The 13,195-nt window shown below is 35.6% G+C and overlaps 1 protein-coding gene across 1 annotated transcript; it reads left to right on the forward strand.

Moving 5' to 3' along the window:
• Positions 1 to 5,099: 5,099 nt before the first annotated feature.
• On the forward strand, positions 5,100 to 11,538 carry CDKN2AIPNL (CDKN2A interacting protein N-terminal like). The gene is made up of 3 exons (XM_053719859.1): positions 5,100 to 5,322; positions 5,930 to 6,029; positions 11,133 to 11,538. The coding sequence occupies exons 1-3, from the start codon at positions 5,150 to 5,152 to the stop codon at positions 11,139 to 11,141; spliced, it is 282 nt and encodes a 93-aa protein (XP_053575834.1). The 5' UTR covers positions 5,100 to 5,149; the 3' UTR covers positions 11,142 to 11,538.
• Positions 11,539 to 13,195: the final 1,657 nt, after the last annotated feature.

Genomic DNA, 13,195 nt, shown 5'->3' on the forward strand with positions numbered 1-13,195 from the left:
CACTTGCAGCAATCACCAGTAGTTTTATAGAGGATTGATTATAGTCTTCAATGTACAGAGCGCTCTGTAATTATCCTCCAGTGTAGGAAAACTTAGATGATATACTTCAAGTTGTGTTGATAGTCCCAATGAACGCGTTTCAGCTGTTACCAGCTTTTTTCAAGATGGGAATCTGTTACACATTTGCGGCTTTTAACCGGTGTTTCCTCCTCCCCTTCCTTTTCCTATTAATTTATTCCCTCTCTGTGTGTGCTTTGATCGGCATGTGTTATCCTTAATTGTATCCAGTGTTCACAATTCATCTTTACACCTCTCGTTTCTCTGTAAATTGTATCTTGCCACATTCTTGCCGAAAAAACTACATATATAAATGTGCATTGCCATGGCATAAATATACAACAGATAGTTATTTAAAAAACGGATTTAGACTAAATACATTACAATTTAGAGTAACAGTGTATTATCCTATGAAAAACCCATTGTATAAATCATAGTAAAAATAAAAGTAAATGTTTATCATGAATAACTGTATAGGAGTTTTACCATATGAGTATAATCTTACTTTTGTTTAGTCTTATCTAACTCAACAGAAAAATAGAATATAATGTATAATTTAAATTGTTAGCTAATATATTTACATTTCTTGTGTGTATCAAACAAATTAATATCAGTTACTATTACAAAATTTTTTGAAGTTGTTTACTGTTATATTCTTTTGTAAATAGCCTCAAATCAATCTTTACTATTAATTTATAATAAACTCCATGGTGTCTCAATTTAAATGCTTAAAGAGTGCATTTCATTTTTTTTGTGACATTTATGATTTTTTTTAACATTTAAAGTAACAGTGTTTTCACTTTATATAAACTTAATAGCTTAAATTATTTTATAAAATATCTAACTATTCTTTATTTTTAATAAATAATGACCACTATTTGTGACTCAATTTACTTGTTTATATATTTAGAAAGGTGCTTTGAAGTTTGAGATATTTGTGGATTTTAAATATTTAAAGTGACAGTGTTTGCTCTATGTAAAAAGATGAACTTGGTATCTTAACTTATGTGTGTGAAAATAACTATTTTAAAATTAACTAATCTAATGCTATTAAATGTGTCCAATTTGAAACCATATATATATATAAAAAATTTATTTAAATTGATATAGAGTGATATAAAATCTATTTAATTATAAAGTGATATAAAATCTATTTAATTACAGTGTATTCTTGCTTGAGTGTGATACTTAAAACCTGTATAACATTTCAATATATTCCAATTCTAATTTGATTCAAATTCTTTAGATTTCATTATTACATGATTGCATTTAAATCCAGATCCACATTTAGGGTTTTAAAATTAATTCTGCCTCAGTTCTTAATAGTTTTTTGTTTAAATTACCACCTCTCCAGTTGTACTGTACAAGGGGTCAAGGGTCATCATTCCTAAATCATTAAGATCGGAGATGCTGACGCGTATTCATGCCAATCACATTGGTGGTGAAGCATGCTATAGACAGGCACGAGATACCCTATATTGGCCTAACATGCAAAATGAGATTAGAGACTTTGTTAGCCGTTGTTCAGCATGAAATGAATATGCGCAGGCAGAACAAAAAGACCCCATGATGTCACATGTGCTGCCCACACGGCCTTGGCAAATTGTAAGCATGGATTTACTGAATTATGCTGGGCAAGATTTTCTACTAATCGTTGATCAAGCGTTGTAAAGCACAGTTTGCACGTCATGGACAGCCAGTCAGGGTAATCTCAGACCTCAGTTTGCATGTGAGCAATTCAGACGGTTCTCTACAGATTGGGGGTTTGAGCATCTTACCTCTTCCCCGCTACACCTTCAAGCTAATGGCAAAGCGGAATCAGCTGTAAAGATAGTGAAGAATCTTTGCAAAAAGGCCAAGTATGAAGGTAATAGAAACATAAACATAGAAACATAGATATTGACGGCAGATAAGAGCCATAGGCCCAGCAAGTCTGCCCGACCTTACCTAACAGTATAAACTTATCTAGTTCGTAGGATAGCCCTATGCTTGTCCCATGCATTTTTAAAGTCCCCCACAGTGTTTGTTGCTACTACCTCTTGAGGAAGTTTATTCCATAAATCAATCACTCTTTCTGTAAAGAAGTGCTTCCTCAAATTACTCCTGAATCTACTACCCTTTAGCTTAAGCTCATGACCCCTTGTTCTTGAATTTTCCATTTTATGTAAAATACCCACAGCCTCAGTTTTACTAAACCCTTTAATGTACTTGAAAGTTGCTATCATATCACCTCTTTCCCTTCTCTCCTCTAAGCTATACATATTTAGGTCATTGAGCCTATCCTGGTAAGTTTAATTTTTTAGACCATGTACCATTTTGGTAGCCCTCCTTTGCACAGATTCAAGTTTGTTAATATCCTTCTGAAAATATGGCCTCCAGAACTGCAACTGGGTACCTGTGTTCAGAGGGTTGCTCCTCACTCATATATTGTGGATGTGGAAGGCAGTCTCTACCGCCACAATTGAGTGGACCTGCGAGTGGCAGAACATCTCACCACACAAACCTATAAGCATCAGACACTTGAGCATTCCGAGGCTCTCAATGCACCTAGTCCTACAGGACCACATAAGCAAGGCAGAGACAATACTGCTATCATATCAGGATACAATGAGGATGCCATAATGCAGCCTCTTATACCATCAAGTTCTTCCGTGCCAAACACACCAGCAGGGAAAGAGGGCAGCTCCTTAACACCTTCTGGAGCTGAACAGCTTCACCCAGGCAAAATCCCTGTGGCCTTGCGTAGTGGTTGAGTTTCAAGACCACCAGATAGACTCAATCTGTAGTGTATCTACCAGTAATGTAGTATGTTATGTTTAAGACTGTTCAGGATCTGTTTTAGGTAAATTGTTAGCAAATTTTGGATTGAATGTAAAAAGGGGAGATGTTATGTAGTTATTATGCAAATACTGTGACTCTGTTTGTTTATGGTAATATTGCATTGCCTTATACTTCCTGTTCCTACCTCTGACCTGGATGTAGTTCTTTAGTTCAATATGATTCATCCCACTGACAGCTTGTAGTATCTTTATTTCTATACATGAAACAGCCAGGTTTGATGCCATATTATATGATCAATAACATTTGGCTCAGGCTAGATTGATTTTTTTTTTTATACAGAGGGATGCAATTAGCATAAAACAAGCCAAATGTGAGTGAGCCAAGATGGGTTTAATAAAGAAAAAACTTGGTTACTTATTCAGAATATCCCATTGAAATGCATGGAAATTATGGTACCAGGTTTGGTGGCATATTATCTGATCAATATCATTTGGCTCAGGCTAGATTGATTTTTTTTCATATATATAGAGCAGAGCTTTCCAAACTTTTCATGTTGGTGACACACTCTTTAGCCCTACATCATTTTGTGACACAGTAAATCAGTTGTACTAGCAAAAAGGAGGTTAAACTAACTTGTTTTAAGAGATACGGACACATACATAAATTGTATAATTACTAAATGTATTTACAAGTAACAGTATGTATGTGCAAGGATTAATACCACCAATAGCTACTTATTATTCTAATGGGATGTATGAGGTTGATGGGATGAACACAATTTCTGAATATTTGGTGGAATATTAGATAAAGACACTCGGATTTCATCAGCAAACATTTTTAAGCTTCCACTTCCTATCCATATATCAAGAGCAGGAGCAGCAACGCACTACTGGGAGCTAGCTGCAAAAAAACCCTCACTGACTTCAGCTCAGCGTTTAAGCTGCCACTCTCGGTGAGTCCGATTGACTACTGCCCGCACAGCAAACACACTGCCGTCGCACTTACTGACTACACATGCAGTCACAAGCCAATTAAGGAGACTACACATCCAGTCAGGAGCCAATGTGCTGCCAAAGCCTCCAATTGGGATATCTTCAGTTCCCACAGAGCTGCGGCAATAGGTTAAGATGAACTGTGACTCTCTAGGTATCAATCACGTGTCAACCATGTGATATGCGTAGCAAGAAGGCGGAAAGTCAGAAACCCCCCCCAAAAAATTTAAAAATTAGATTTAAAAAAAAGTGTGCTGAAGCAGGGACACACCTACACACTGCTGCCGACACACTAATGTGTCCCGACACACAGTTTGGAAAGCACTGATATAGAGGGATGCCTAATTAGTATAAGCAAGCCAAATGTGAGTGAACCAAGATGGTTTTAATAGAGTAAAAGCTTAGTTACTTATTCAGAATCTCCCCTTGAAATGCATGGAAATTAGGGTAGCAGGTTTGGTGCCATATATGATCAATATAATTTGGCTCAGGCAAGATTAATTTTTTTTATATAGAGGGATGCCCAATTAGTATAGAACAAGCCAAATGTGAGTGAGCCAAAATGGTTTTAATAGAGTAAAAGCTTGGTTACTTATTCAGAATTTTTTATTGAAATGCATGGATGCTAAGGTGCCAAGTTTGTTGCCATATTATATAATCAATATCATTTGGCTCAACCTAATTTTAACTTCTTTTTATATAGGGGGATGCCCAATTAGTATAAGACAATACAAATGTGAGTGAGCCAAGAGTAAAAGCTTCGTACCTGGCTTATTTAGAATTTCCCATTGAAATGAATGGAAATTATGGTGTCATGTTTGGTGCCAAATTTCATGATTAATAATATCATATTAACTTTGCTAATTGTTTAATAAATAATTACTTTCATGAAAAGAAGCTCGCTTGAATATAATGCTGGGTGAATTGTAAGCTAATTTCAAATTTCGAATAAGAAGCTGGCCGAATAAGGAGCTAACTTCCGCATCATCTGTAGTTCAAAGTTGGCAGCCATCTATTCCTCACAGTTCGTGGGTTACTTCGCCTGCACAGTGTAACGTATACATATGTTTCTCGCCTATAAGTTTTCTGTTCCTCGTTATTAAAATTGAAAATAAGAGCCTTACATGCAAATACAAACTCACTAACATGGCGTGACAAGTTGTCTCTAGGCACAAGTTTTCAGTAAATATTAAATTGCGTGTAAGGACCATAGAGTAGAATAGGCAATTTGAGATAGAGCGTAGGTCAGAGTGCGTGTTGACTATAGAGAGGAAATCGGAAGCAGGAAGTTCTGTTTTGTTAATTCTTTGATACAGAAGATGGCGGCGAAGTTTGTGAAAAGGTTTCAGAGTTATTCCGAAAGTGATAAGCAGTGGCGTGCTAGAGAAGAGTTTCTGCTCCGGAATTTGGATGATTTCCAGGGGGAAAACGAAATGGACCTGTTGCTGGCTTTGTCTATGGTTTGGGCGAACCATGTCTTCATGGGCTGCCGGTACAAGCGAGTATATATATATTTACATTGTGTGCATGTACATTGAGTTGTGGAGGCATTGAACTGTAGTCGATTTGTTTAGCTGAAGACACCATACTCCTTTATGTATATGCTTCAGCGTACTACATTTATTTAGGGACGTACAAAATATCAGTACATTCACGTTGTAGTGTGTTGCTTTATATTGCAGTGATGCGTTTGATTGATGTGTACAGATCGTGGTGTAATGCAGCGTGTGTGTGTATGCTACTGGATGACCCCTTTACTTTTCATTGTATTAATACATATATATGTGGCTGTATAAGCTGCACATGCTAAACTTGCACACACATTCTTGCTATATGCTTCCGATTCTAAATGTAGTAATATACCTACAGACCTCATTATTAGAGAGTTTGGTCTGATAGAAGCTTCGTTTGCCTGTGCTATGTCATTTGAAAACTTTGTTGCTATCTGTCCTAAATATGAATATTTTAATATTGATGTAAATGTGATATATAATTATTATTTTTCTGCCTCAAGCAGCCTAGTGTAATTTTTGGGCAAAACCTATATACACGACTAAAATAATATACATTTATTTGAATGCCTTTTGTTGCTTCGTCAGCTATAGTGATCAACTTTTGGAAAGAGTGATGAGTATGGCTGAAGGCATAGAAGTAGAAGATGCTCCACACTTTACCACTAGAGATGACATAATGAAACAGGTAAGCATAAAATGTTGAACTTTCCAGTTAAAGGGATACTGAACCCATTTTTTTTCTTCTTTCATGGTTCAGATAGAGCATGCAATTTTAAAGCGACAGTCAACACCAGATTTGTTGTTGTTTAAAAATATAGATAATCCCTTTATTACCCATTCCCCAGTTTTGCATAACCAACACCGTTATAATAATACATGTTTTACCTCTGTAATTACCTTGTATCAGTTCTTTTGACAGACTTGCATTTTAGCCAATCAGTGCTGGCTCCTAGGTAACTTCATGTGCAGGAGTTCAATGCTATCTATATGACACACACATATATGCCCACTAGTGGTGAAAAACTGTCAAAATGCATTCAGATTAGAGACGGCCTTCAAGGTTTAAGAAATTGGCATATGAGCCTACCTAGGTTTAGCTTTCAACTAAAAATACCTAGGGACAAAGCAAAATTGGTGATAAAAGTAAATTGGAAAGTTGTTTAAAATTCCATGCCCTATTTGAATTATGAGAGTTTATTTTGGACTTGACTCTCCCCTTTAAGCAACTTTATAATTTACATAGATACAATGGTTCAATTTACACCGTTTCAGAATAACAACCTTTTTTTTCCAGTCATGTGACTGCTATTGAAAAGCATTGAGAAGCAGTGCATTTATTAAAATAGCCAGTAGGTGGAGCTGTCCGATTGTGTTGCAGCAAAGCCAAGCAAGCTGAAATTAATCAGTTTAACCAGACCTGAGCTATCGAGCAGATTTCAAAGGAACAAGATCTTCCTGTCTATAAATCAGTCCAGATTGGAATGCATAGAAATAACTGCAGAAAAATGCAAGTGAAGTCTGTGTTGTGTGATTATTTTATTAGGTTTATAATGCTGTTTAGCAAATGTTTTTGTTCATTTAACTTAGTTTAATTATATATTCTGTGTTGTGTGATTATTTTATTAGGTTTATAATGCTGTTTAGCATTTAAAGTCTTCATTTCAAAGCTTTAAAAATAATGTATTAGGTGTTACTTATGACAATTTTGAGAGGGGCCTGGAACCTATCTCCCTCACTTCCCATTGACTTACATTATAAACTGGGTTTCAATTTACAACGGTTTCGATTTACAACCATTCCTTCTGGAACCACAATTATAGATTGCAACAGTGGTCAGTATCTCCAAAATACCTATAGATTGCAAGAATAATGAATAACTCCCAATCCCAGCACCACTGGAAATGTAACCAGTAACCCATAAATCTAAAGTATTGCAATAAAGCAGCTGAACCCAGTAGTTAAATAACCTACATTATGTCACTGTAGTCATCATCATTACCACCAAAGTATAGTATAACAGATGCAATACAAGAAGACGTTACCCAGTGAGAAGTTGCAGTGCTGAGCATCTGGTTATAACACTCACCCGGGAGGCAGGAGTACCATCGGGTGCTCTCAAATAAAAAAAAAAAAATATATCCATGCATAGTCTTCAAAACTGCAGTGCAGTATTATGTTTAGGTTTTAACCTGACCCTTGTATACATACAGAGAGCAGCTTGTTGAGCAAGTTTTCCAATATAAATGTAATATTCAGCTCTATATTTTTCAGCAACAACTGAGCTGGTTTGTAACACATATAAGCCTCATCACTATGAAAACTCACTGCCCTGTAGAATGTCCCTGGCTAAACTTGGTCCCTCTACTTCTAAACTGTTCTTTCCTTCCATGTTGGGTGCTAAGCAGTCAATGCCAACAAGAAACCGAGAATGTCGTATAGTTCTGCTACCGTTGGCGCGCTGATGATGTCAGAAATAGGGCAGCGACGGCTTCTGAATCGGTTCCTGTTTTCCTCACTTTAGCAAGCAATCAATTACCAGCATAACAGCAGCCTGTAGCTTTTGGTTTCCATTAAGATGGATTAGCGTCTCCACCGGTATACTATCCTCATGTCCAGGGCCAAGTCAAATCTGTCCTGCTCTGTGTGTCCAACTGCAGCAAATGTTTACAGCCTGCATGCGGACTTCTGTAGAGAGGGGTGGGCAGTAGTTGGCAAATCTGAGCAGCAACTTTAATTTTAAGCTTTCTCGGAACACCGGCAGACTTTATCAGCTGCATGTTTTTAGGGCAGGCGTGCTTAAAACTGAGGCTCAGATTTGCCAACTACTGCCCACTCCTCTCTACAGAAGCCTGCGCAGGGCTGTAAACATTTGCTGTTACTGCTCTGACTCTGCCCTCAAGTTCACTTCTCGCACTCCCGCTGGCCACTAGTAAAATTACACCAAAAAAAAGCTTTTGTACTGCTGTGGTCTGCTTGCCCGCAGCAGAGCTAAATGTAAAAAAAAAAAAACAAAGCACATGCCCGGCACCAGAAACTGCATGTCCCGGGCGTCGGGCTATAGGAATTGCGCATCCCTGATTTTCCACCAATAGACTGCACCACACAACGACAGAGTATTTAAGGGACATGAAACCCCAAATTGTTCTTTCATTATTCTTTAGACATTGTGTCATTTTAAACAACTTTCTAATTTACTTCTATTATCAAATTATCTTTGTTCTTTTGGTATCTTTTGTTCAAAAGCAGGGGCATAAGCCCTGAAGCCGTGTTTGGAGCACTATATGGCAGCCGTTTTGCAAAAAATATTCATTTGCAAGTACACTAATTGGCACCACTATTTCCTGCCATGTAGGGCTCCAGACAACTACCTAGGTATCTCTTCAACAAAGAATACCATGTGAACGAAGCAAATTTTATAACACAAGTAAATTGAAATTATTTTTATTTTTTTAATTGTATGCTCTTTCTAAATTAGTACATTTTTTGGGGTTTCATATCCCTTTTACTCTGAGTACCTTAATGCGATGCATATAATAATAGTCACCAGTTCCATTTTGTGGTCTAATTCATGCAATACATTTAAACAAAGAACACAGTTTACAATAAAACAATAACTAAAAATCACATACTATAAAATGTTCAATAATGAAAAGTATAACATGATAAAATATAGTTATTTACCAGTTTGGCTACAGTCTTATCCACCTCTTCTGCTATAACTGCATTGACACAGCACTGGAACAGTGTTCCCTAAAATGTAGTAGAAACAGAACCACACGGATCTAAGAGTAGTAATACAAAAAAATGCCAATTTCAGTTTTCCCAAGAAATGCACTCACATTTAAAGGGACATAAAAAAAGATTTTTTTACTTTTACGATTCAAACAGCTCTTGATTTTGAATAACTTTTTAATTTACTTCTATTAAGCATATTTGTTTTGTTTCTTGATATCCTTTGTTGAAATAGAAACCTAGGTAGGCTCAGGAGCTACTGATTGGTGGCTGTGTGTGTATGTAAATCTCATTTCTCTCTCCTAACGTTGTCCCACAGTGCAGCTCAGTCGGGCACGAGTAGTGTTCACATCTAGTTTCTTGACAAAGTGAACACTACTTGGTGTCCCCTGGAGCCAGCACTGGGATACTCCCGGTCGGTACTGTTAGGGGCTTTTTCATGCTACATGTTTTTATCATTCCTCTTAACTTTTCAAGGTTTGTGAAAGTGTGTTTCATGGAGAATATTAAATTGGTGCTTATTACGTTTCAACCTCGACACTTAATACAGTTCCACCTTTGTCTCATTTATGATGCTGTCCTTTGCGTTTGGGAAAGAGCTGTATACTTTTCTGCAGCCTTCAGATTCTTGACGTGATAAAGCAAAGCAATATGGCTTGTGAGTGAGTAAAATGTTATCTAAATGGCACACGTGAACTAGCTCTAACTGTGAAAAACTATAAAATGCACTGAGGTAAGAGACGGCATCCAAGGGCATAGAAATTAGCATTTGAGCTTACCTAGGTTTTACTTTCAACTAAGAATACCAAGAGAACAAAGCAAATTTGATGATAGAAGTAAATTGGAAAGTTGTTAAAAATTGCATGCCCCATCTGAATCATGAAAGTTTCGTTTTTTTTTTAAATTTTATTTATTTATTTATTTTTAATCTGAAAGTCCCCTTTTATTTCTTGCATTGGTAAATCCTAGCATTTCACAAAAGCTAGGATTTACTATCACTTTAATCAAGCTACTTTACAAATGCTAATCCCTATTCACTAATGGATTTTTTGCCTTATTACCCAGTGAGCATATAGTACTTGAGTATCCATTTATACATTAATTTCTTGATTTCCATAACCATTTATATATTTTTATCCTAATTCATGTTAATTGTTGTTTTTTTCATGTTATCATTTATTTGGATAGTGCCTCAAAGTTCCATTTGATATGTATGATTAGGAAATATTTGATATGTACAGTCGTGTCCAAAATAAACTTTCATAATTCGAATAGAGCAGGCAATTTTAAACAACCTTCCAATTTACTTTTATCACCAATTTTGCTTTATATTCTTAGTTGAAAGCTAAACCAAGGTAGGCTCATATGCTAATTTCTTAGACATTGAAGACTGCCTCTTATGTGAATGCATTTTGACAATTTTTCACCACTAGAGGGAGTTAGTTCATGTGTGTCATATAAATAACATTGAGCTCACGTATGTGAAGTTACCCAGGAGAAAGCACTGATTGGCTAAAATGCAAGTCTGTCAAAAGAACTGAAATAAGGGGGCAGTTTGCAGAGGCTTAGATACAAGATTATCACAGAAAGTGTATTATAACTGTTGGTTATGCAAAACTAGTAAATGGGATTTATCTTTTTAAACAAAAAAAAAAATTCTGGTGTTGACTGTCCCATTTTAATGTTTTTTTAAATATAAAAAAGTGTGTTTTTTATTAGTGTATGAAAGTGTCCTTTTAATGTGTATGTAATAAACTGTATCCTAATTAAAATAAAATTTTATTGTGTATTTAGAAATGGCTATCCACAGAAATAAAATATCTGACATAATATCGGTGGCTGTATGTGCAGCAGGTGATAGTTTCTTGTTGTATACATGCACTGCATGTTATTTTAAAGATAGAGGTTCATTGACATCAAGTGGGTTCTTGGATATAATGAGCAACCATGCATATGTGTGCTTGAATGTTGCTTGTTGCTATATGAGCTTTCTAGGACACATCTTTCCAATGCTCATTTGCTTTATTTAATTTTTTTGTTTTTTTTCCTTCTTCAGCGTCGCTAGTCATTTACGGACAAACCTCCCAGATATGGGTCTTGTGAGTTAAGATGACAACTGCATTGAAGACGACTGTGCAATCATGAGACAGATATAAAATCTTCTGGACTGTTTAGTTTTTGATTAGTGGAAATAAACACCACAAATCTAAAGATAAATTTAACCACGTTTTTTTTTTTTTTTTTTTTTTAATTCGATATGAATTTATTTTTTACGTTATTTTAAGTAAAGTTTTAAAGTATTTTGTCTTTTATTTGATTGTCTGTGTGAACATTTTAGGTCTTATTTGTAGTTTCAGTGAAATGTGTATTATTTTGATACTACTATTGCAGCCTTATTGTGTATGCAAATGTACATTATTTTTGTAATATCTCTATATACAGTCTCTTATTAAAAAAAAAAAAAAAAAATTTGTTTGTTTTTGTTTTTTTAACCTCCGAACATTTCTTTTTGTTTACTACAGAAAATGTATACATTTTGGTAAACAAATCGTAATTTTTTTATATTGCAGCTGTATATTGAAAGTGCGATTCTTCTTGATATCGGTGTGACATTTATATGCTTTAAATTTTGTACACAAGAATTATGTCCAAGTTTATTGAAAGTTATGGTACTTACACACTATCCTCAACTGTGACTTACCGAAATTAAAATAAAAAAAGCTGTTGAGACATTGTAAAATATTTTTGATACCTCCAGAGTATCCTGTGCAATACTGGTTTCAGTCATGTGACATTGATGCACTGTAATCTTACTAAAGCAACACTGTACCTCTGTGCAACATGCTTTGTACCCTTTAAAATAATAAAAGGGGGGACCTTATGAAATTTTCAGTATGGACTAAAATTGAATGCACTGCTTCTGATACATGTCATATTTATAAATGTGTGTGTTAAAGGGACATGAAAGCCAAAAAAAATCTTTTATGATTTAGGTATAACATGCAATCTTAATTTTTTTCTTTTCCAATTTACTTCTATTATCAAATTTTGCTTCATTCTCTTGGAATCATTTGTTGAAGGACAAATTTTAAGAAATTCCACAATTCATCCCCCAAAACCTTTAGCTTAAAGTGAAGGTCAATTTTGATGAAATAGTGCCTGGTTTTTAATTCTCCTATTAAAAACAAGGGCACTTTAATTCATCAAAATTGACATTTCACACGTTTTCTTCAAAAACTTAGCTTTTAATCCTGGCAGCCATTCCAGTTCTTCCTCCGCCCGTCGCAAGCCCTCTTCGCGGGTCCAAAATGATGAACCCGGCTTCCTCCAATCACGGCGTTGAATCAGGCCAAGATTCCCCTGGGGGGTGGAGGAAGCTGTGATTGGAGGAAGCCGGATTTGTCATTTCTGACATATGCAGAAGCTTCCGACGGCCGGGGGAATCGCTGGAGCGGTTGCTAGTATTAAAAGTTACGTTTTTGAAGAAAAGAAGTGAAATGTCAATTTCGATGAATTAAAATGCCCTTGTTTTTAATAGGATTATTAAAAACCGGGTACTAATTCATCAAAAGTTACCTTCACTTTAATAGGGATGGAGAAAGTCAAGCTGGGAATAAGGGGTAGCAATCTAGACAAAATTCTTTTAAAACATGAAAGTTGTTGGATTTTGAATCTAGACACTCTTGCCCCAGGGGGGCTCAATGAAGAACTTTTGTATTCCCTATTTCTGTAATGCCTAGTATTGTTTGGAAGAACTATAATATGTTCACCAACACTAACTAAACACTTAAAGGATTACTTTCTGTTATAATTTTTAAGCTAAACAACTAACATATTAAAGTTAATAAACATTAAAACCTACTGACCTATATTTTCTCCAAAACGAAGTTTCATAACATTCTAAAAGTTATATCTTTTATTCGCTGATGATGTCACGTTATCCTGCCCACTATTTTCAGCTCTGAGTGTTCAAAATACTTAAACCAATAACTTTGTGTTTAAAGCGCCATTTTGAAACCTAGGTATTGTAAAACGGATTGGTACAGAGCAAAGGATACCCACGGAGTGGGTTTGGAAAACAATTAAATTTGCAGACAAGATTTCTGATATACGGTAGAG

The sequence above is a fragment of the Bombina bombina genome, chromosome 6, assembly GCF_027579735.1.
Source record: "Bombina bombina isolate aBomBom1 chromosome 6, aBomBom1.pri, whole genome shotgun sequence".
NCBI classification, from domain to species: domain Eukaryota; kingdom Metazoa; phylum Chordata; class Amphibia; order Anura; family Bombinatoridae; genus Bombina; species Bombina bombina.